The sequence below is a fragment of the Scyliorhinus torazame genome, chromosome 17 (assembly GCF_047496885.1).
Source record: "Scyliorhinus torazame isolate Kashiwa2021f chromosome 17, sScyTor2.1, whole genome shotgun sequence".
Taxonomy (NCBI): Eukaryota; Metazoa; Chordata; class Chondrichthyes; order Carcharhiniformes; family Scyliorhinidae; genus Scyliorhinus; species Scyliorhinus torazame.
Window position 1 is genome coordinate 17,310,106 of NC_092723.1, and position 26,101 is coordinate 17,336,206.

Genomic DNA, 26,101 nt, shown 5'->3' on the forward strand with positions numbered 1-26,101 from the left:
TGCCCCGCTCCTGGTCCAAGCCATACACTGTCGGGGAACTATTGCAATCTCCTTCCCACACCGGGAAATGTTGAAAAAATTCCGTTGGGGGCCCTGAAAGAGCCCAAAGGTCCGTTTTTAGTGGGAGCTGCCGAATGTGCGACTTAGCTCCGCATAGCCGCAACCGGAAGTCTCCCTGTTCTTTCATTTACGCGTCACATGTTGAATTGCAGTCTGGATCAATGCTAACTACTGAAAGGATTTATGGTTGGAACTGAAATTAGCTTGTAAATGCTCAATCCTACTCGAAATGTAGAAATATAGAAAATAGGAGTAGGAATTAGCCATTTGGCCTTTTGAGCCTTCTCCGCCATTCAATATGATTATAGCTGATCGTCTATCTCAACATCATCAACTATTGCGCTCCCCCATACTCCTCAACACCTTTGGAGTCTAGAAATCTATTTCATTCTTAATTATATTCAGTGACTTGGCCTCCACGACCTTCTGTGGTAGAGAATTCCACAGGTTCACCACCCTCCGACTGAAGAGATTTCTCTTGATCGCATTCCTAAATGGCATATTCTGTATACTGAGACGGTGACCACTTCTTCTCAACCGTCCAAACAGAGGAAACTAACATCCATGCATCCAGTCCTGTCAGATTTTATACGTTTCAATGAGACCCGCTCTCATTCTTCTAAATTCCAATGAATACAGGTCTAGTTGACCCAATCACTCCTTGTACAACAATCCTGCTATTCCAGGAATTAGTCTGGTGAATCTTTGTTGCACTCCTTTATGGGAAGTATATCCTTTCCTGGATAAGGAGACAAAAACTGCACACAGTACACAAACTGTAAAGCTGCAGCAAGATATCCTTGTTCCTATACTCAAGTCCTCATGCAATGAAGGCCAATGTACAATTTGCATTCTAAACCGATTACTGCACCTATCTGCTTGGTTGCTTTAAGTGACTGGTGTACATCGCCATTTCCCAATTTATCACCACTTAAATAATACTCTGCCATTATGTTTCTCCCTTTACGTTCATCCACACTATACTGCATCTGCCATGTACTTATCCACTCTCTCAACTTGTCTCAATCACCTCTTAACATCCTCCTCACCAATCATGCTCTCACCAAGTTTTGTGTCGTTAACAAACTGAAAATATTACATTTTGTATTCTCATCCAAATCATTGATGTATGTTGTGACCAGCAGGGGCTCGCACACTGATCCCTGTGGGACCCCAGCAGTTACCATCTGCTACTCTTAAAAAAACACATTTAATCACTACTCTCTGTTTCCTGTCTGTTAACCAATTTTCAATCCATGCCATACCCCTCAGGGGTTTCATTTTGTACACTCGCCTCTTATGTGGAACTTTATCAAAAGCTTTCTGAAAATCCAAAAATGCCACATCCACTGGTTCACCTTTATCAATTCTGCTAGTTACATCCTTAAAAAACTCCAGGTTTGTCAAATATGATTTCCCTTTCATAAATCCATGTTGACTAGGTAAAAGTTCACACCATAAATATTTGGCACCAAGTGGCAATCTGTTCCAGATAAGATTGTAATACAAAGAGGACAGGTGAAGCAGAACTTCAATCTACAATTAAACTTTTCCCTATTTAAAGTCTCTGATGTAAAGAGCAAATAGCTAAAAATGCAATCCCCAAGCTGTCATATTTTTCACCTGGATTATCGTAAAATTAATTTTAAACTCATATATTTGTTTAGGTACTGAAGGAAAAAAACTTGTTATATAAGATAACAATTTTTAAAAATCCTGATGAAATATACAATCCTAAACATGAGGAATGGAAGATAGTTGTATATTTAGTGCTGTCTCAGGGTCATTTCATTGATTTATTGAGCTTTTACTTTTAAAAGTTATGAATGCAGACAATCCAGACGATTAATGATTAGACTTGTGAATCATAAATACTATTTCTAAATTTACAGACTACACCAAAGTAGTGGTGGTGGGTGGGGCATACAATACGGAAGAGGACAGCAACCGTACAGGAGGACATTAATAAACTTACAGAACATGCAAATGAAGTTCAACACAAATGTAAAGCAGCACATTTTCGTAGAAAGAATAGGGAAGTCAATTATTAATTGGAAGGTGTCAAGTCGAGGTGGGTAAGGGGTCTTGGAGTCCAAATACACAAAATCACTAAAAGCTGTGTCACAGGTTAGCACCGTCATTAAAAAGGCAAACAAAGCACTGGGTTTTATTTCTAGAGGGATAGATTAGAAAAACAGGGAGGTTATGCCAAATCTATATTGATCATTGGTTAGACTACATTTAGAATACAGAGTACAGTTCTGGTCACATAAAATAAAAACGATATGGTGTCAAGGAAAGAGATAGTTTAAATAGTTTAAAAGATTTATATTTGTATTATGTGTGTTAGAAATAAGTGGCGTGAATCAGAGACGGTGTTGTGCCCGGCACCAATCGGGGTGGTCAAAATCGAGATTGGTGCCGGGTGAGAACCATTTTGTGATTCACCCAGCCAACTCCCGATGGCGAGTTCCGATCACACCCAAACATGATGAGAATATCATTAACCCCCATTTCATTCATTTTAATCTCATTAATGAGATTGAAGTTGAATGCAGCGGCCTCCCGGGAATTACCTGATTCCCCAGTGGGAAGTCAAACGGGCATAATTTAGTGCTCCTTTTCAAAAACATAAACCTGGCTCAATGGCTACTGACAAGAAGTGAGGAGGCAAGTACCCATTTCCCAGTATGCAGCTCAAGGTCACCGGTGCCACTGCCCCAGTGCTGGGAGGATCCCGTCAGGGGGAATAGGCTTGTTCAGAGGGCTGTTCCAGATCATGGGTCACCCCTATGCTGGGGGCGAGCGGCTGTGTGTCCGTGAGGCCTTCAAGCTCTATCTACCAAACTCTTCCAGGACAGAGCCTTGCTGCGGCTTCTATCCTGAAATTCAATTTCTCTTCTCTTGGTTGTGAGCAACCTCAAGTTTCACAGCTCAAGGTTATTTCAAATGAGGAATTAGCCTGGTTAGTTATGAGAGACTAATGCTCCTCAGCTCTGAAGTGCCTACTTGAGGACACAAGCGCCATGCCTCAGAGGACGATTAGCACAATGCATGTCCAGCAAGCTTTGATGCCTGAATACTGTGCCTGAACTCTGTCATGGTTGGGAGATATTAGGAACTGAAATGGGGTCCAAGATGTAGCAGGCAATTTAAGGGTGAGACAGACTGAGGGAAAAGACTGTCAGCAGCAGAGTCAGCGGGATACACCCACACCCCGAGTTACCTTGTCCCATTCAGATTTAACCTTGTTCGTGGGAATACACAGGATGCCCTGTTCAGCCAGGATCATCCACTCAAGATCGTTGTCATTTGGGACAAACTTGTTTGACCAGCCATTATTCCATCGCAGTCTGATGACATATTTGTCTGTCAATGGAAGGTTAATTGCATATGAATGACATAACTCTGCTCTTTTGCAGAAACAAGAGTGGGAAATCCGACAGCAAGATAACGATAATGGATTCAATTCTGGCCAACTCAGGGGAGAACTTTAGTTTTAGGGGTGGGTGGAGCTTAAAGAGAGAGAAAGAATGCTCTTCTGAACAGTTACAAGAAAAGGCTGTGAAAATCGACCAAACAGATCATGAAAGTTGCCACCAAGGCAGGCTTTGGAAAGCGGTTCTGAAGAAATGTTCCGAACAGTAGGAAAATTGCTTCATAAATGAAAGTATTGCCTTGGTTGCTTGTGTAAGCAGCATGAGAGTGACATGGTTAATTAAATTGCTGTTAATGGGAACTAGTGTGTTAACCATTAGAATATTCATGGACAAAGACAAGAGTGGTCCTAAAGGAAGAGTGCTAAATTGGGGAAAGGCCAAGTATAACAAAATTCGGCGGGAGCTAGGGAATGTGGATTGGGAGCAGCTGCTTTCAAGGGTAAATCCACATTTGAAATGTGGGAGTCTTTTAAGGAAAGGTTGATTAGAGTGCAGGACAGACATGTCCCTGTGAAAATGAGGGATAGAAATGGCAAGATTAGGGAACCATGGATGACAGGTGGAATTGTGAGACTAGCTAAAATGAAAAAGAAAGCATACATAAGATCTAGGCGACTTAAAACTGATGAAGCTTTGGAGGAATATCGGGAAAGTAGGATAAATCTCAAACGCGCAATAAAGAGGGCTAAAAGGGGTCATGAAATATCTTTGGCTAACAGGGTTAAGGAAAATCCCAAAGGTAACTAGAGAAAGGATTGGCCCACTCAAAGACAAAAGAGGGAATTTATGCGTGGAGTCAGAGGAAATGGGTGAGATGCTCAATGAGTACTTTGCATCGGTATTCACCAAGGAGAGGGACATGACGGATGTTGAGGCTAGGGATGGATGTTTAAATACTCTAGGTCAAGTCGGCATAAGGAAGGGGGAAGTTTTTGGAATTCTAAAAGGCATTAAGGTGGACAAGTCCCCAGTTCCGGATGGGATCTATCCCAGGTTACTGAGTGAAACGAGGGACGAAATAGCTGGGGCCTTAACAGATATCTTTGCAGCATCCTTGAGCACGGGCGAGGTCCCGGAGGACTGGAGAATTGCTAATATTGCCCCTTTGTTTAAGACGGGGAGCAGGGATAATCCAGGGAATTATAGACCTGTGAGCTTGGCGTCAGTGGTAGGCAAACTGTTGGAGAAGATACTGAGGGATAGGATCTATTCACATTTGGAAGAAAATAGACTTATCAGTGATAGGCAGCATGGTTTTGTACAGGGAAGGTCATGTCTTACAAACCTAATAGAATTCTTTGAGGAAGTGACAAAGTTAATTGATGAGGGAAGGGCTGTAGATGTCATATACATGGACTTCAGTAAGGCGCTTGATAAAGTTTCTCATGGCAGGTTGATGGAAAAAGTGAAGTTGTATGGGGTTCAGGGTGTACTAGCTAGATGGATAAAGAACTGGCTGGGCAACAGGAGACAGAGAGTAGCAGTGGAAGGGAGTGTCTCAAAATGGAGAAAGGTAACTAGTGGTGTTCCACAGGGATTCGTGCTCGGACCACTGTTGTTTGTGATATACATAAATGATCTGGACGAAGATATAGGTGGTCTGATTAGCAAGTTTGCAGATGATACTAAGATTGGTGGAGTTGCAGATAGCGAGGAGGACTGTCAGAGAATACAGCAAAATATAGACAGATTGGAGAGTTGATCAGAGAAATGGCAGATGGAGTTCAATCCAGGCAAATGCGAGGTGATGCATTTTGGAAGATCTAATTCAAGAGCGGACTATACGGTCAATGGCAGAGTCCTGGGGAAAATTGATGTACGGAGATCTGGGAGTTCAGGTCCATTGTACCCTGAAGGTGGCAATGCAAGTCGATAAGAGTGGTCAAGAAGGCATACAGCATGCTTGCCTTCATCGGGCGGGTTATTGAGTACAAGAGTCGGCAGGTCATGTTACAGTTGTATAGGACTTTGGTTAGGCCACATTTGGAATACTGTGTGCGGTTCTGGTCGCCACATTACCAGAAGGATGTGGATGCTTTAGAGAGGGTGCAGAGGAGGTTCACCAGGATACTGCCTGGTATGGAGGGTGCTAGCTATGAAGAAAGGTTGAGTAGATTAGGATTGTTTTTGTTGGAAAGACAGAGGTTGAGGGGGGACCTGATTGAGGTCTACAAAATTATGAGAGGTATGGACAGGGTGGATTGCAACAAGCTTTTTCCAAGAGTGGGGGTGTCAATTACAAGTGGTCATGATTTCAAGGTGAGAGGGGGAAAGTTTAAGGGAGATGTGCGTGGAAAGTTTTTTACGCAGAGGGTGGTGGGTGCCTGGAACACTTTGCCAGCGGAGGTGGTAGGGGCGGCCACGATATCATTTAAGATGCATCTAGACAGATATATGAACGGGCAGGGAACAGAGGGAAGTAGATCCTTGGAAAATAGAAGACAGGTTTAGATAAAGGATCTGGATCAGCACAGGCTGGGAGGGCCGAAGGGGATGTTCCTGTGCTGTAATTTTCTTTTGTTCTTATTAACAAACTGCATGTAATCTGTTATGATGTGGTGATGCCAGCGTTGGACTGGGATGAGCACAGTAAGCAGTCTTACAACACCAGGTTAAAGTCCAACAGGTTTGGTTCAAATCACTAGCTTTCGGAGCACCGCTCCTTCCTCAGATGAATGAAGAGGTAGGTTCCAGAAACATACATATAGACAAAGCCAAAGATGCAAGACGATACTTTGAATGCGAGCATTTGCAGGTAATTAAGTCTTTACAGATCCAGAGAGAGGGATAATCCCAGGTTAAAGAGGTGTGAATTGTCTCAAACCAGGACAGTTGGTAGGATTTCCCAAGCCCTGGCCAGATGGTGGGGATGAATGTAATGCGACATGATTTATTTCTGACAGCAAGGTTAGGGATGTAATAATAGTGGTGATGGAACTTATAACTTGGCTGGGTATTTTATCTCGTATAACTAATCGTGGAGAAGAGTGTCAGTATTGTCTCAGTGGTGGCACTTTTGCCCGAGTCCGAAGGTTATGGGTTTTAAGTTTCACTCCAGAATCTGGACTGGCAATTTATTCAATTCAATACTAAAAGAGTACTTTGTCTAGCTGTATTTTAAAAAAATGGGAGTAATTTGCTATTTAATTTTTTTTTAAAATTTAGAGTACCTAATTATTTTTTACAATTAAGGGACAATTTAGAATAACCAATCCACCTAGCCTGCACATCTTTGGGTTATGGGGTAAGACCCACGAAGACATGGGGAGAATGCACAACCTCCACACAGACAGTGACCCGGGGCCGGAATAGAACCCAGGCCCTCAGCGCCGTAGGCAGCAGTGCTAACCACTGCGCCGCCCAAGTACTTTGCTATAAAAGAAAAACCAGCAGTTGAAATAACTTTTTCACATGATCCAGGACAACTCAGTAAAATGCAATTTCTCTTTCAGGGCCACTTCATAATCAAGGAATTCTTAAGTCTACAGACTGGACAGTTGCATGATGCAGCAAATCAAATTTGACAACAAAATCACAGATTTGGATTCAGCAGGAGGCAGAGAAACAAGCTTGCCAGAGAGGAGGCTAGAGACAAAAGTAGTAAGCAAGTGTAATTAAAGAAACTAGAGTTCTACTGAAGGGTCACATTAGAAAAAATTACTGATCCCTTTCTTTTATACGCTGCCTGGTCTGCAAAGCTTTTCTAGTTTTTAGACATTATTACTATGTACACAGACTGTGACTTTGAAAACAAGCAAGATATTAAAAATAAAATATAAAACAAAATGCACGAAATACACAGCAGATCAGGTAGCATCTGTTGAGAGAAACAGATTTCAGGTCGATCAAATTCTGCCCTATCACCACAAATGCTACCTGACCTGCTGCATATTTCTAGCAACTACAATGTTTTGCCTTTATATTGAAAATAATATCAACTTTACCGTCTTCCTCTTCACTGTCTGAGTATTGGTCAACATCTCCTGTTCCATTTTGTTTGAGTGGGGGCACAGCAGGCCCTTGTCCCATCAATTTCAGCAGCTTTTTTTCATAAACCATTCTAGTAGTGGCTACAAAATAGAGAGGGGAACAAGGTCAACAAAAACAACACTGAAGAATGATTAGCAAATAGACAATCTGTGGAATATTTGGAAGGATGGCAGCAGGTTAAGTATACATTCATGGAAAGTGGTAAAATCAGGGTCGTTTTGTATGCTCGTTTAGGGTCATTCAATTGTGGAAGGGGAAAAAATGGCAAGTGGAGAACAAAAACGATTCATTTTGTAAAAAAGTTACATTTTTGTTTAACTAACACACTCAACTGTGTGACAAGGGAATAAACTTCATCACCGACTAGCGTTTTCTAGGAACATAGGAACATGAGTAGGCCATTCATTGAGTCTGCTCCACCTTTCAATGGCTGATCTGTGGCCTAACTCTATTTGCTTAACAAAAATATATCTAGCTCAGATTTAAAATGAACAATTGATGTAGCATTAATTGCCGTTTGTGGAAGAGTTCCAAACCTCTACACCCTTTTGTGTGTAGAAGTGCTTCCTATCATCTCTTCTGAATTGTCTGGCCCTAATGTTTAGACTATGCCCCCTGGTTTTAGAATCTCCAACCAGTGGAAACAGGTTATCTTTATCTACCCAGTCTTTTCCTGTTAATATCTTGACTATTTTGATCAGGTCACCCCTTATCCACCTACATTCTAGAGAAAACAGGTCTAATTTGTATCTCCCCTCATAACATAACCCCTGAAGTTCAGATATCAGATATATTCCCGCACCGGCCTCCCCGAACAGGCGGCGGAATGTGGAGACTAGGGGCTTTTCACAGTAACTTAATTGAAGCCTACTTGTGACAATAAGGGATTATTAATTTAATTAATTAATATCAACACTCTCTCCAAGGCCACAATATCCTTCCTAAGGTGTGATGCCCTGATTTACTCACAGTACTGCAAGCGGGATCTAACCGGGGTTTTGTAAAGCGCCAGGGTCCCAGGTCCAGTTCCCGACTTGGGTCACTGTCTGTGCAGAGTTTGCACATTCCCCGTGTCTGCATGAGTTTCCTCCAGGTGCTCTGGTTTCCTCCCACAAGTCCTGAAAGACGTGCTGTTAGGTAATTTGGACATTCTGAATTCTCCCCGTTTACCCGAACAGGCGCTGGAATGTGGCGACTAGGGGCTTTTCACAGTAACTTCATTGCAGTGTTAGTGTATGCCTACTTGTGACAATAAAGATGATTATTATTAAAGCCACGGCATAACTTCTGCATCCTTATACTCCAATCCTCTAGATATAAAGGCCAGCATTCCATTAGCCTTCTTGGTTACTTGCTGCACTTGCTTGTGGCATTTTAAAGAGCTATGCATCTGAACCCCCAGATCTCTTTTGGACATCTACTAAATTTAGCTTCATACCATCTAGAAAGTGCCCTGATCTGTCCTTTTTTGGTCCAAAATGGATAACCTTACACTTGCTTACTTTGAAATCCATCTGCCAGTTTTGCCCATTCACCTAGTCTATCAATATCCCTTTGTGATTTTATGCTGTCATCTACACTTTCTAATAGTACAAGACAGATCAAGAGCTTGTTATGGAGGTAAATTACAGCTAAAAATTTAAATGTTAAATCATTCCACTACTCAAATCAAGAACATTTCTACATAAACAGAGCAACAACAATAATTGGCATTTATATGGTACCTTTAAAATCATAAAGCACCCAAATGCGCTTGAGGTGCAAGATCTGACAAAATTTGACACTGAACCAATGGAGGAAATATTAGAGCACATGACCAATGCTTGATCAAAAGATTTAGGTTTTAAGCAGTTTTGAATGAATGAGAGTGGTGTGGTATGCCAACATCTAGAGACTGACAGCACAGTCACCATGGGTGAGAAAAAAAAAGCATGAATTAGGGCCAAAGCAGTTTACAGAAATTATGGATGATACCCTGGATGGAGGTGAACGCATGGATAAATATTTTAAAATCAAAGCACTGAAATATTTGAAGTCACGCAAGAGAAGCAGTGAACTTTCAACTTGCTTGAAAATCTGTAGCTTGTTATAATTAAAAGGTTTAGTCACACCAACTATCCCACCTAATATATAGAGGAAAAACAGGAAATACTCAGGCAGCATCTGTGGAGTGAGATAAAATCCAATTTTCTGTCTCCCCGTGTTCCATGTAGCTAGAATTCTGTGGAGATAGTAACATTTAAAGAACATAATAGTCCAAGGCGTGTTACATTTGTTCCTGACTAGTAAAAAAATATGCACCTCTGGTGGGATTTTGATATGTCATTCAGACCAGTTCAAGTGTCAGTGAACAGTTCAGAGGCAGTCAGTTTTTTTGGTTAGTCAGGGAAGGGGTTCCAGGCAGCAACAATACTGTTAGCTGGCTGTGCACTTCGAATTTGGAAGGTCTGGGGGCTGTTTGATGACTCAAGCTGTGGAACAGGTTAGGGCTAAATAAGTCCTGGAAACTACTGATAGTTCAGAGTTGGGTCAACGATATCCGCAGCAGTAGGGACAGGGACAGCTCAGTGAACTAGCTGCTTGGTAAAAAGCCAAAATATGCTTGTAAGTAGTTTCTGGAACCCTGGACAACGCAGTCTCAGAAGACATTGATGTACCAGGCAGTGAGCAGTTATTAAGGCATTCTGAATTGGAGTGGCTTTGAGGGAATTCCAGGCTCGATCTTGAAAAGGTGCAGAATTGAGATCTCTTGAGATTTAGTGATTCTCAGTCTTTGACGTTTGGGCAGGTTGCTGAAATCCGTGGGATCTACATGTGCACTATGGGGTGTTTGCTCACATTTTAGCTGTTAATTCGTTGCCTCATGTTATAAGCTATATATTGCAGATCGTTTTACATTTCTAACTTAGTTTATTTTGTTTGTTCAAAACAGTGGAATCTGGTGGCTTTTTTTCTCTTAATATCTCAAACTTTGTCCTTTAAACACAAAGTTACTGGTCTCCTTGTATTGGATTGTATGGGAGATCTAGTCCAGGATCATATTAAGAGTTAATGGTTTAGATTTTCAAATGGTTGAGGGATTGGGACCTGATGTTGACACAATTGTCAAATTGTTCTCCCAAGGTCGTCTGGGGATCCCAATGCTTCCAGGATATACCAGTTTTACAAAGGGTTGGTAAGGAGGTGGAGGTACAGGAAACACAATCACCGATAATGGCACATTAAACTGTTTTATAGGCTTGTTAAAGGGCATGTGTGGTTATGAATGGAATTATATTTTTCTAGCCAAACGTCAACAGCTTGGTGCATGTTAATGCACTTAAAAAAGGTTTACTGCAGAACCAAACAAAATTTATTTGTCTTGGTGTTAAAATAAAATTTGATGGCCTCACTAGTGCCGGATCGAGCGATGTACTTAAACTTGGCGTTCTTGGCCACGTTCCACCCTACTTCACCTCCTAACCTTTTAAAGAACTGCCTCCTCTATCCTGCAAGGAGGCTGCAGCCTACCTTTGTCACTGATGTCAGCTGGGCAACCCCGACGTCTTGGAGGCACCTGATGGCTCCAATTGGGCGCCAAGCTCGCTTCCTGCCCAATTAGGTTATTTGATTAGGTTGAGCAGTAAGCTTACAGATGATACAAAAATTGGTGGGGTGGTAAATAGTAAGGAGGATAGCCTTAGGTTACAGAAGATACGGCATGATCAGTGGCAAATGGAATTCAATCCAGTTAAGTGAAAGGTGATGCACTTGGACAGGACAAACAAGATAAGTACGAAGTCTTACAACACCAGGTTAAAGTCCAACAGGTTCGTTTCGATGTCACTAGCTTTCGGAGCGCTGCTCCTTCCTCAGGTGAATGAAGAGGTATGTTCCAGAAACACATATATAGACAAATTCAAAGATGCCAAACAATGCTTGGAATGCGAGCATTAGCAGGTGATTAAATCTTTACAGATCCAGAGATGGGGTAACCCCAGGTTAAAGAGGTGTGAATTGTGTCAAGTCAGGACAGTTGGTAGGATTTTGCAGGCCAGATGGTGGGGGATGAATGTAATGTGACATGAATCCCAGGTCCCGGTTGAGGCCGCACTCATGTGTGCGGAACTTGGCTATAAGTTTCTGCTCGGCAATTCTGCGTTGTTGCGCGTCCTGAAGGCCGCCTTGGAGAACGCTTACCCGGAGATCAGAGGCTGAATGCCCTTGACTGCTGAAGTGTTCTCCGACTGGAAGGGAACATTCCTGCTGGTGATTGTTGCGCGATGTCCGTTCATTCGTTGTCGCAGCGTCTGCATGGTCTCGCCAATGTACCACGCTTCAGGACATCCTTTCCTGCAGCGTATGAGGTAGACAACGTTGGCCGAGTCGCACGAGTACGTACCGCGTACCTGGTGCGTGGTGTTCTCACGTGTAATAGTGGTATCCATGTCAATGATCTGGCACGTCTTGCAGAGATTGCCATGGCGAACGGGCTATGGCACTCGACTCATCGATCGACAGTTCCAACGCGCCACAGCGAAAAACCGCACCGACCTCCTCAGAAGACAAACATGGGACACAACCGACAGAATACCCTTCATCGTCCAGTACTTTCCCGGAGCGGAGAAACTACGTCATCTTCTTCACAGCCTTCAACACGTCATTGATGACGATGAACATCTTGCCAAGGTCATCCCCACACCCCCACTACTTGCCTTCAAACAACCGCGCAACCTCAAACGAACCATTGTTTGCAGCAAACTACCCAGTCTTCAGAACAGTGACCACGACACCACACGACCCTGCCATGGCAATCTCTGCAAGACGTGCCAGATCATTGACATGGATACCACTATTACACGTGAGAACACCACCCACCAGGTACGCGGTACGTACTCGTGCGACTCGGCCAACGTTGTCTACCTCATACGCTGCAGGAAAGGATGTCCTGAAGCGTGGTACATTGGCGAGACCATGCAGACGCTGCGACAACGAATGAACGGACATCGCGCAACAATCACCAGGCAGGAATGTTCCCTTCCAGTAGGAGAACACTTCAGCAGTCAAGGGCATTCAGCCTCTGATCTCCGGGTAAGCGTTCTCCAAGGCGGCCTTCAGGACGCGCAACAACGCAGAATTGCCGAGCAGAAACTTATAGCCAAGTTCCGCACACATGAGTGCGGCCTCAACCGGGACCTGGGATTCATGTCACATTACATTCATCCCCCACCATCTGGCCTGCAAAATCCTACCAACTGTCCTGGCTTGACACAATTCACACCTCTTTAACCTGGGGTTACCCCATCTCTGGATCTGTAAAGATTTAACCACCTGCTAATGCTCGCATTCCAAGCATTGTTTGGCATCTTTGAATTTGTCTATATATGTGTTTCTGGAACATACCTCTTCATTCACCTGAGGAAGGAGCAGCGCTCCGAAAGCTAGTGACATCGAAACGAACCTGTTGGACTTTAACCTGGTGGTGAACTGTGCTCACCCCAGTCCAACGCCGGCATCTCCACATCAAAACAAGATAAGGGAATACATGATGAAGAATGCTGGGAAGCACTGAGAATCATAGAAACTTTTGTGTGCATGTACACCAGTCCCTTAAGGCAGCAGGGCAGGTGATTGAAATGGTTAAGAAGGCATATGGTATACTTGCCGTTATTAGCCGAGGCATAGAGCTGAAGAGCAGGGAGGTTATGCGGGAACTATATAAAACATTGGTTAGAGTTAGAGTATTGTGTGCAGTTCTGGAATCCATGTTATAGGAGGGAAGTGATAGCACTGAAAAGGGTGCAGAGGAGATTTACTTATGAAGAGATTAAGATAAACTGGGGTTGTTTTCCTTGGAGCATAGAAGACTGAAGGGGGACATGACTGAGATGCATAAAATAAGGGGCATAGCATAGATAGCATAGGCAGGAAGAAACCTTTCCCCTTGGATGAGGATCAGTGACCAGAGGGAATAAATTTAAGGTAAGGGGCAGGAGGTTTAGAGAAAATGTGAAGAAAAACCTTTTCACCCAGAGGGTGGTGCGAGTCTGGAACTTACTGCTTGAAAGGGTGGTGGAGACAGAGACCCTCACAACATTTGAGAAGTGTTTAGATGTGTACTTGTGATGCCAAGGCATACAAGGCTATGGGCTAAGTGCTAGAAAATGGGATTAGAATGGTTAGGTGGTTGTTTTTTTAAAAACCGATGCAGACACTATGGGCCTAAGAGCCTGCTCTGTGTTGTAGACCTCTATGACTATGAGGTCAGGACAAGGAATTCATTCGGCTTTGAAAATACAGACTAATGTTTCATGTCTGTCACTTTTTGTCAGAACTGTCTGACAAACGATCATCAATCAGAAATGTTAACCCTGTTCCTCTCCTCACAAATGCTGCCAGGCTGGCTGAGTGTTTCCAGCATTTATATTTCAGATTTCCAACATCCTCTGTTTTGCTTTGCCACTTTGTTAAATGTTGATCACAGGAGCTCTGTAACTAAAGACAGATTTTGCTGATTGAATTTTAAATGGAAGTAGTTATCATAACTTAGCCTGGCTGCATCCATCAAAAGTAGCATTTATCCTATCGTCGACTTCCAAATAAATCTAGCTGTATTTTCGAAATTCCCATTGTTTTGGTATTCAGAAACAATAGGCAGTGACTGAGCAGTGGAGAAAAATATCTTTCAATTTTATACGCACCCACAATAGGACCAGGCGTAACTCCATGTTTCATAAGCTGCTCTTTTAATTCTTCATTGCTCAGCTGCGTGACATCCATTTTATTTGTATGGCTATTTTCAATTTCTTTTAGTTTGGGCAGTTCCTTAGTTACAAAGCAAACAAAAGACAAATGTACAGTTTAATAGCAGTTGCAATGAAGTATGCAGTATCACTACATCACAAATGGAAGCTGACTAAAGATATGAACTACAACACATGCAAAGTTTATTTCAGGAGGGATAGGTAAATTAGTAAGATAAACACAGTATGGAAGGCAAATAACTACACATGCAAATAGAGTCATGAAGTAAAAATTTAGAGCACTATCGAACGGTTTTGTTGTGCCCCACTTGGTGATGCAACGAGACTGCTAAATCTCATGAGAGGCTTCTCATGGGTTCTGCAATGCTCGGAACGTTTCGTGAGATCTAACGAGATCTCGCAAGACGTCGCAATCGGGATCTTGCTCTCACTGGCCGAGATCCAGCTCGAACTCAGCTCGTCAGTGCAGGAAATGAAATAAGTGCGGCCTCGGTGAGGCCAAAAAAAAAGTCCAGTTTGACAGCGGGGTTGTTCACACCCTGCTAAACGCACTCAAAACGGGACTCTTTCACTCCTCCCCCATCAAATTGTGCTCTTGGTTTGAAAACACACATCAGTGCATTTGTATTCAATTTATAAACAGCAGAATCTGCACAGTCTTGTTAAGACTGATCATAAGCTTTGAAATACAGCCATTTTATTAAAAAACTTGCCAATATTCTGTGGAATATATAACAATTATATTTTAATTCCATTGCTAATTTGTGGTTGAGGGCGTGTTACACCTTTCAGTAAATTCCACATAAACCTGTGAAATGTCATGATGACAAATGATTTAACATTACACCCTATTAAGTTTTAGTAATTTAAAACTATCAGGTGTCTAACTTTGTAAAACCATCAGAACCTCAACCTCAATAAGTGGCCGGTAGGACTGAATTTTGTAGTGTTAAAGGCAATGGCTAAAAAAATTCCCAGGGTACAACACTTCTCAATTCAGAAAAATGCATTAAATTACTAAAACAGAACCATTAACATTCCTTATTGATAAAATAACCCTCATTTAATGTCTAGTGAGTGTATGGAGACTTGGGAGAAAAACACATGACAAGTTTTGAAGTTGGAAATTAGGGTTGTTTTGGGACCTATTGGGCGCTATTCCCCCCCCCCCCCCCAACGCCAGGTGGGAGAATCGCTAGGGCGCCGTGCGAATCGCGCCCCGACTCCCGCACGCAATTCTCCCACCCCCCCGAAACCAGCGGCGTGCGATTCGCACCGCGCCGCTTGGAGAACCGGCGAGCGGCGATTCTCCAGCCGGATGGGTCGAGCGGCCGCTACGACACGAAAGGTTCCCGCCGGCGCTGTCCACCCCTGGTCGCTGCCGGCAGGAACTCTGCGGGAACGCTGGGGGGGCTCCTTCACCGGGGTGGCCTCTGATGGGGTCTGGCCCGCTGTTTGGCGGGCCGGCCTCCCCCCCCCCCCCCCCCCCCCCCGCCGGGCCTGCCTCCTTCCGCGCGCGGCCCCAGAACACCGGCTCCCTGTTGGTGAGGGGCCAGCATGCATAAGACGTTCCCCGCGCATGTGCAGGATGGCACGGCCCAACTGCGCACGCGCAGGATTGGGCTGCCCCAACTGCGCACGCCGAGTTGGCACGGCGCCCATTTGGCGCCACGTAAGGACACTGGAGCGGCGTGAACTGCTACAGCACCGTGCTGGCCCCCTGTGGGGGCCAGAATAGGTCGTGTCCGGGCCCTGTTTGCGCCGTCGTGAAATGCAACGGCGTTCATGACGGCACAATATCGGAGAATCGCCCCCATTGTAGGTGGAAAATACAAGTCACTGTTTGTAAACCCCCCCACATAAAACACTTGAACCATTTTTAACAGCATGGGTATTTTTAGATTGGGACAAGATTTATTGTTGTGGCAGTTAAGGAAATTAAAATGAAAAGCATTTGCAGGTATGCTTCTTTCAAAGTAAAGAATCCTGCAAGTGGTTTATACATCACATGTCCAATCACCATCCTTGCTAGTGATATAATTACATCAAATAATAATTAAACTATAAACAATTTACACCAAATCTAACTTCAGCCTATCACTACAACATGATAGATCAACCAAACTCCTTGACAGAAAGTCCTGATACCAAGATTAGCACATTACTGCCCGATCTATTCATGGCCCTTACCTTTCTTATCTACTCACTGCCCCTCAGTGACATCATCTGAAGTTGTCATCAGGTTCTAAATGTATGGTGATGATATCCATCTCTATGTCATCACCAACTCTCTTGACTCTCCTGATGCTTATGTTACCAACCTGCTTGTCTGACATCCAGTCTGGATGGATAGCACGTTTTCTAATTAAGCCTTAGGAAGACCAAAGCCATTTCCTTCATCCACTGTAACAAACTGTTCTCTCACCAACGATTTCATCTCCGTTCCCAGCCAGTGTCTCAGTGATGGAGACCATTTGTGAGCTCAGCATCGTTTTTGACCCAAATTAAGCTTTCAACCCCATAATCTTTCCATCATAAAGCCAACCTACTCCCACATGCGTAGCTTCAGCATTTTGTTACTTCCAGACTCAAATATTGGAATGATCGCCGAGATGGCTTCTCACTTTTGAACCGGAGCTTAAATTTGCAACCTGTTAAAACTCCCACCCTATCCCACTCACCTATAACTCTGCTTGCGGACAAGTCTACCAACAGCTCAAATTTAAAATGCTCACTCCATTGTCTCATCCCTCCCTATCTATTCTTAAAAAAATAATAGGCAACCTTAAACACTGGGCTTTTAAACATCTCCTACTCTCTGCCCCATTATTGGTAGCATTGCCTTGATCCAATAGCCACCCAGGGCCTCAGACTCCCTTCCCAAAACTTTCAACTTCTCTCTCCTCCTGAAAACCTAGTTCTTTGACCAACTTTGAGTCTGTCTCAAAATCATTTTTGACTTGGTGTCAATTTTTATCCAATTATGCACATCATACAATTTAAGTTAAAGGTGCTACATAAATGCACGTCATACTTCAACAATCTAGCTATGTTCACACACCAAAAGTAAAATTGAGAGACATGCAGGAATTAAAATGACAAAAAGGTAACATTTACAGACATTTCAATACCAACTGAAGTGATGGTCTGCTGTGCCCTCCACAACCTTGCACAGCAGCGGGGCGATGATCTGGAGGTTGGTGATAAGGAACATATGGCCACCTTTAAGAGGAGGATGATGAGGTGGCGCTGGACCAGCAGGGTCTAGAGGACGAAGCCGGGGAGGAAACCGAAGACCAGCTGGTGCCGACAGGTCGCCACCTGGGATGGCCACTTCCAGAATACAAAATAGATGCGCACAAAGAATGTAGGGAAATGTGGACAATACTAGACAAGCAGGCACAGTGCCTGAATGTATATTTGGGAAGCAGTTACCAGACGGAATCGAAACTCTGGATCGATTAGCATATTGATGGCCCATCTCCGAGGAACAAAGGACGAACACTCAGGTAGTTGATACTGTTACAGACATCCCGGCGCCAGAAAGACACAAACAAAGCAAGGCCAACGGCCACCTAAGACACGCCCAGCCATCAGGGCACCCACCCCTTTTATTGGTCAAGATCGATAACAATGATCAAGAAGCTGCCCAATTAATTGGGACCAAGTTTAAGGCCCGTCTAAAAGCACGCGAAGCCCCTCCAAGTATAAGAAGGAACCCCCACGAGAGATTCGCTCTCTTGGATTTGGCTCTCAGGCGGAGAGACCCATCCACCAGCATCACCAGAAGCAAGTACGTTCAAGGTCAACGCTCGCTACCAGACGGACGACCTTAGCTGTTCTCCTGTATCTCTTTGAACCCAACAGCCTCAGATCCGAACAACGGCCATTGTTCTTCTGACTTAGTGGGCATCCGAAGTTAAGTATAGGCGTTAGCATTAGAGATAGTTTAGTTTGTAGTACTGTTGTGCATGAGTAGATCTGACTTTGTGTGTAAATAAACAGTATTGACTCTGAACTAACTGGTGTATTGGCTCTTTGATCGGTATTCGGGTTGAACCTTGTGGCGGTATCGCGAGATACATGGCGACTCTGAAAGTAGAAACATAATTAGGATTAAGAAAGTTGACCATATTGACCGCCATATTTATAACCAGATAAACAGAGCAACATCACTGGCGACATCTGATGGGACTCGACCTAGAAGTGGCTTTGCCATTCCGAGAACACCCAAATTTGAATTAGAGATCCAATTGGAAAAAGAAAAACCACAAGCGTAAGACCAATACCGATCAAACCTCCGAGATTCGGAAGTGTGTTATTTGCATGCGTACTAACAAGGGAAATAAGGTAAACTTGATAGATTTTGTTGCATAAAACTATCGGGAGTTTTGTAGACCGGAAAATAGAGCAAGCCGTACCTGTGTTTACATCACCACTTTATTCCCCCCTGTTCCAAATTCGGTAGAAACCCAGAGATAGCGATAGAAATGGCAATGAAGGCAATGGAACGCCTTATGAACGCCCAGGAATTCGAGGTCGCAGCGACCAGTAGAGTAGGGAAGAGGAAATCAGAAAATATCTCAAAGGGAAAGGATGGCCCCTTTGGAGTGAATTTTGTGCGAACGATGAAACTGGTCTCGGAAGTATAGGGCATACTTGGTGGGAGAACCTGAGAGATCCATAAGAAGAGCTTAGGGAAAGCTCGTAAGCCGATGGCAATCGTGTCCTGCTTGGCACAATTAGGAGGCACAGAGGAGGTTGTGAGGATGCTCTGCAGAGAGATTGAAGAGAGATAAGAATAGTGAGGGAGACGTGAGTGAGTACGAGAAAGTTAACAGGGAACTGAGAGAGCAGTTAGCGGCGAAGGACACGGAGATGGCGGATCTCAAATGGGCAGACCAATCTTGTCTCGCCCATTTAAGCAGCTTTCAGTCGCAATATGATAAGGCCTACCGAGGCACGCAACGCGCGGTGTTGGTAAGAGAAGAAACAGAACACCAAGTCGAGCAGTTACAGAAACAATGGAACGATTTAAAAGCAGCCCCACGAGCACGCCACAGTTCCACGATGGAACAATGGCAGAGCTCGGTAGACCACGCCAAATGCCGAAAGCAAATTGCAGACCTGCAATCCCTGCTTTCTATACAAAATGGATTCCAGAATACATTTGGACCCCAATTAGACCAAGAAAATAGCCCCGATTGGCAGGAGTTAAATGAGACTGAACATAGATATGTACATGGCACATGTACTCAGGACAAACCACAGAGAAGAAAAGCACCCCCATCCCCGACTGCACAGACAGAGCACAACCCTTTGAACCCTGTCACCACACAGCGCAGGGCCACATCAGACGGAGACCCCGATTTTCTGTACACCACCCCATTAACCGTCGCTCAATTAAGGGACGCGTGCGATAAGATAGCACCGTTCCTACCCACATCGGACCCACACCATTATTTCGCAAGAGTCAAACAACAGGTGACCATGTACCGCCTGGATGAAAAAGAGCACGTGAAGCTCACACTTCTGAGCCTCGACCCCTCAGGCGTGGCAGCCCTTCCCGACCCACAAAATGTAGGAGGAGGCACCCTCCAAGAAATGCATGCAGCGATCCTAGATGCGATCGGCTACAATAAGGGAGAGCCCGTAGAAGGCCTAAACAAATGTAGGCAGAAAAAGACCGAGCACCGACCGCACAGCATTTGCTGGACTCCTGTGGATTCATTTCACAGCGGTATTTGGAGAGTTAGCCCGCACCCATTTGACACCAGACAATATGGCCAAATGGACTCGAATCCTTGTCTCTCACGCGACAGAAGCAGGACAGAGAGCTTGCGCAAATTACGACCCCTCAGACGAGGCCCACAATGAGAAATGGGTACTAACGAGATTGTCCCGAGCTTGGGAGCTGTCCGTTCAGGGAAAATCAGCTTACGGTAAAGCAGAGGAAGAGCAGGCAGTTACTAACATGCATCCAGTTAGGACACACCAGAACCCCACATGGGTAAATGAGGGAAGAAACAGCCCACAGCAGCCTAAATCCCAAGAATGTTACAATTGCGGACAATTAGGACATTATGCACGAGAATTTAAAGCCCCCCAGAAGCAGCAGCGAAACCAGCAGGCAGGCACCCTGAATAAGAATAGGGCCAGGCCAATCCATAGTGTTAGTGCCCGTTCCGATAGCGCAGATATGAACGGCACCGATTGACGGTGTTTGGACTCCCCAATTTGGGTCTGCGACACCCTTTGGGACAAGTCCGGAAGACCGGTAGTGGCAGGCACAATCCGGGGATACCCCGTAGAAATTCTTTCGGACACAGGAGGGTACCGCACCACGCTCAACTCCTCCACAATGTTTCAACGAGACACATGGTCCACCACAGACACCATTACTCTCAGCAGTTTTACAGGGCACTTGCAGCAGGGACACATCACAGCCCCTGTAGCGATTCAGATAGGGAACATTAAAACTAAACACCCCGTAGTTCTAGTCGATCTACCCCAGACAGCCGAACACATTTTAGGCATAGATTTTATGAGCTCCCGCAATCTATCGTTCGACCCCGTAAACAAATGTGTGTGGAGAACGGCAAAGGCAGCACGAGTCCCCGCCACGATCACAGTTGGAGACTACGCACACAGGATTAGCGCAGTAGGAAACCTCTGGTACGAACCTCGATCCATTAGTCAGGACAGAAAGGCAAGAGACGTTTTGCAGCGACACAAAGCAGCTTTTGCCCAGCACAAGCACGACTGTGGCAAGACCGCTGGCTTAGTGAACATTACAGGTCCCGACCCCAAACCCCAAAAGCAGTACGGTTTTCCCCAAGAAGCAGAGGGAGAAATCGCAAAGGTTATCCAGAGTCTGCCTGACCAAGGCGTACTCCGTTCAGTAGCCTCAACAAACAATGCCCCAATTTGGCCCGTCAGGAAACCTGATGGATCATGGCGACTGACCATCGATTACCGGGAACTAAACAAAGTAACCCCAGTAGCAGCCCCCACAGTAGCCACGAGTTCTGAGACAATGTTAAAGCAGGGACTACAGTCAAAACGTTTTTTGGTTTTGGACATTAGCAACGGCTTTTGGTCCATCCCATTGGATAAAGCTTACCAATATAAATTTGTTTTCACCTTCCAGGGACAGCAATGCACGTGGACGTGCCTTCCACAACTCCCCCTCCATTTTCCACCGACAGCTGGCGAATGGATTAGCCAAATTTTCCCGACCCGATTGCCTTGTCCAGTATGTAGACGACTTGCTACTACAGGCGGACACTAAGGGAGAGCACATTTCGCTTCTCGCCGAACTATTAGGACTCCTTCAACAAATTGGATGTAAAGTGAACCCCAAAAACGCCCAGATTCTACAAGAAAAAGTAATTTATTTAGGAACAGTGACCACCCATGGCAAATGCGAGATCGAGCAGGAACGCATCGACTCCATTGTCAAATTACACCTGCCCCATAATGTCACAGCCCTCCGGTCATTTCTAGGACTGGTTGGCTACTGTTGGAATCACATCGACGGTTTTGCCACAAAGGCAGCGCCCCTCCCCAAACTCCTAAAGAAGCAAGCACCATGGGAATGGCTTCCACAGCACACGGATGCATTAAAACGAGCCCTCAGCACAGACCCCGCAATACAGGTCCCAGATCCACTCTCCCCATAAACAATTGAAGTTGCAACCACCGACCGAACCCTTTCGGCCGTGCTCCTCCAAGAAAGACACGATCGTTTAGGCCCCGTATTATACGCCTCACGAGTACTTGATCCAGTTGAGCAAGGATTTTCTGTCTGTGAAAAGCACCTGCTTGCAGTTTTTTGCGCAGTTCAATACTTCGCTTACATAACAGGACTCAACCCCATCACCATTTTAACTGTGCACAACCCAACCCAACTTCTCCTGGATGGTAGACTAAAGGACGGCACAGTCAGCCAAATTTGCGCCACCCGATGGACCCTGCTCTTACAGGGACGGGACATAACAGTGAAGAGGACAAGAACACACTTTCCTTGCAGACAATTTACACTATGCCGGCACCCCACATGAATGCGAAATCATCTCCACCAAACACAACACAGGACCATTTGTATCAAAGTCAGCTCCCCCGAAACCAGGTACTCCAACCCAGAGACTCCAGCCCACAGACATAGGCGCACCCCTAAAGATTTATGTGGATGGCTCCTCCACAGTTTTGAACGGTAAAAGGATTACCGGTTGCAGTATATATGTAGATGACTTGCAGGGACGCGCGTTAGAGGAGATATATTTGAAATTGCCCGGACATTTAGGCTCACGGGCAGAACTAGCAGCAGTAGCGTATATTGTAGAGCACCCAGACTCGTTCCCGACCCCAGCCGACATATATTCCGACAGTCTATATATGTCTGTAATAGTTTAACAGAATTCCTACCCCTGTGGGAATCTAGAGGTTTCGTTTCCGCAGATGGAAAACCCCTACCCTCAGCCCCATTACTCCAGCATATTCTAAGGACAGCTAAAGATCGGAAATATGGTATTATTAAAGTTCGGAGCCACCATCGTTCTTCCCACCCCCCCCCCCGGGTAACGTTAAGGCAGACGCCCTAGCAAAGGCAGGTTCCAGACACGGTCACTTTTGGAAGCCTCCCGAGAGTGCCCCAGTACACGCGGTTCAGGTCTCACAGACCAACATTCAGGATTTAGCGCAGGCCCAAAAAGTTGAAGAACAGCTCAGGGAAGTTTTAAAAGGCAACTTCCCAGCCCCCTACGATAAATACAAGAACACGTTGACGACACATGACGGTATAATTTTAAAAGAAGGTATTTATGTGGTCCCCACTCAAGACAGAAACCAAATTATTTGTCAATTCCATGACAACCATGGACATCAAGGCATAGAAGCAACCCTCACCCACCTCAGACCTCTTTGCTGGTGGCCCGATTTAAAATCCAATGTAACGCACTACATTGAAAACAGTTTAATCTGCGCCCAGAACAATCCCGACAGATATGCAAGGAAAGGTCAGCTTAGTCACACCCGCCCCGTTAATGGCCCCTGGACGAATTTGCAGATTGATTATATAGGACCCCTACCCCCCTGCAAGAATGGTTTTAAGTATGCGTTGGTGGTCATTGACACCTTCACAAAATAGGTGGAAGCCTTTCCATCCAGAACGAACACGGCTAAAGCGACAGCCAAGATCCTCACTCAGCACATATTTACAAAATGGGGACTTCCCCGCAGCATAGAACCCAGGCTCACATTTTACAGGACGAGTGATGGAAAACGTCTTCACAATTTTCGGAATCAAACAAAAATTCCACATTGCATATCACCCCCAATCAAGCGGAATAGTAGAGAGAATGAATAGGACTCTCAAAGCAACCCTAAGGAAAATGGTGCAACAGCACAACAACACCTGGAACACAGTTCTCCCCTTATGAACTAATGTTCATAAGGAACACGGTATCCACGTCGACAGGATACACCCCCCACACCCTCATGACCGGACGGCCCATGAAGGGGACAGGTCGATTTGGCCAGTCCCACAGTCACTGCCCTCACCCATGAGAAAGCAGTTCAGCAGATTGTCGAGAATGTAAAAACAGCCCAGCTCACAGCAACTGTTAGGCTTGGGACACGGAAGAAGCAACGTAAAGTTTGCTTCGACAAAACAGTACACGCCACAGAATTTGTAGTAGGGCAGCAGGTCATGCTATCCCTAAACAACCCCAGCTCGTTCCTCTCCCCCAAATTTGCAGGACTGTTTGTACTCCATTTCTGATAAAGTCAGCCCCTCCGTATATAAAATTACTTATCCCAATGGCAAGTCTGCATGAACGTAAGAACTAGGAGTAGGAGTAGGCCATCTGGCCCCTCGAGCCTGCTCCACCATTCAATGAGATCATGGCTGATCTTTTGTGGACTCAGCTCCACTTTCCGTCCCGAACACCATAACCCTGAATCCCTTTATTCTTCAAAAAACTATCTATCTTTATCTTAAAAACATTTAATGAAGGAGCCTCTACTGCTTCACTGGGCAAGGAATTCCATAGATTCACAACCCTTTGGGTGAAGAAGTTCCTCCTAAACTCAGTCCTAAATCTACTTCCCCTTATTTTGAGGCTATGCCCCTTGTTCTGCTTTCACCCGCCAGTGGAAACAACCTGCCCGCATCTATCCTATCTATTCCCTTCATAATTTTATATGTTTCTATAAGATCCCCCCGCATCCTTCTAAATTCCAACGAGTACAGTCCCAGTCTACTCAACCTCTCCTCGTAATCCAACCCCTTCAGCTCTGGGATTAACCTAGTGAATCTCCTCTGCACACCCTCCAGTGCCAGTATGTCCTTTCTCAAGTAAGGAGACCAAAACTGAACACAATACTCCAGGCGTGGCCTCACTAACACCTTATACAATTGCAGCAGAACCTCCCTAGTCTTAAACTCCATCCCTCTAGCAATGAAGGACAAAATTCCATTTGCCTTCTTAATCACCTGTTGCACCTGAAAACCAACTTTCTGCGACTCATGCACTAGCACACCCAGGTCTCTGCACAGCAGCAGGTTTTAATATTTTATCATTTAAATAATAATCCCTTTTGCTGTTATTCCTACCAAAATGGATAACCTCACGTTTGTCAACATTGTATTCCATCTGCCAGACCCTAGCCCATTCACTTAGCCTATCCAAATCCCTCTGCAGACTTCCAGTATCCTCTGCACTTTTTGCTTTACCACTCATCTTAGTGTCGTCTGCAAACTTGGACACATTGCCCTTGGTCCCCAACTCCAAATCATCTATGTAAATTGTGGACAGTTGTGGGCCCAACACTGATGCCTGAGGGACACCACTAGCTACTGATTGCCAACCAGAGAAACACCCATTAATCCCCACTCTTTGCTTTCTATTAATTAACCAATCCTCTATCCATGCTCCTACTTTCCCCTTAATACCATGCATCTTTATCTTATGCAACAACCTTTTGTGTGGCAACCTTTTGTCAAAGGCTTTCTGGAAATCCAGATATACCACATCCATTGGCTCCCCGTTATCTACCGCACTGTTAATGTCCTCAAAACATTCCACTAAATTAGTTAGGCACGATCTGCCCTTTATGAACCCATGCTGCGTCTGTCCAATGGGACAATTTCCATCCAGATGCCTCGCTATTTCTTCTTTGATGATAGATTGCAGCATCTTCCCTACTACCGAAGTTACGCTCACTGGCCTATAATTACCCGCTTTCTGCCTACCTCCTTTTTTAAACAGTGGTGTCACGTTTGCTAATTTCCAATCCGCCAGGACCACCCCAGAGTTTAGTGAATTTTGGTAAATTATCACTAGTGCATTTGCAATTTCCCTAGCCATCTCTTTTAGCACTCTGGGATGCATTCCATCAGGGCCAGGAGACTTGACTACCTTTAGCCCCATTAGCTTGCCCATCACTACCTCCTTGGTGATATCATAGAATTTACAGTGCAGAAGGAGGCCATTCAGCCCATCGAGTCTGCACCGGCTCTTGGAAAGAGCACCCTCCACCCCATCCCCCCAACCCAATAACCCCACCCAACACTAAGGGCAATTTTGGACACGGCCAATCCACCTAACCTGCACATCTTTGGACTGTGGGAGGAAACCGGAGCACCCGGAGGAAACCCACGCACACACGGGGAGGATGTGCAGACTCCGCACAGACAGTGACCCAAGCCGGAACCGAACCTGGGACCCTGGAGCTGTGAAGCAATCGTGCTATCCACAATGCTACCGTGCTGCCTACTCAAGGTCCTCACCTGTCATAGCCTCATTTCCATCAGTCACTGGCATGTTATTTGTGTCATCCACTGTGAAGACCGACCCAAAAAACCAT

The 26,101-nt window shown here is 45.0% G+C and overlaps 1 protein-coding gene across 3 annotated transcripts in view; it reads right to left on the reverse strand.

Moving 5' to 3' along the window:
* Positions 1–26,101, reverse strand: part of lemd1 (LEM domain containing 1) — a 74,147-nt gene that overhangs the window by 20,084 nt on the left and 27,962 nt on the right. For 2 of the 3 annotated variants that reach the window (XM_072480128.1, XM_072480126.1), the window contains exons 2-4: positions 18,257–18,325; positions 14,171–14,294; positions 7,445–7,570 (exon numbers count right to left, since the gene is read on the reverse strand). In XM_072480128.1, coding sequence (XP_072336229.1) covers positions 7,445–7,570; positions 14,171–14,294; positions 18,257–18,325 — 319 coding nt within the window. The remainder of the gene's footprint in view (positions 1–7,444; positions 7,571–14,170; positions 14,295–18,256; positions 18,326–26,101) is intronic. The other variant, XM_072480127.1, reaches the window with a different exon arrangement.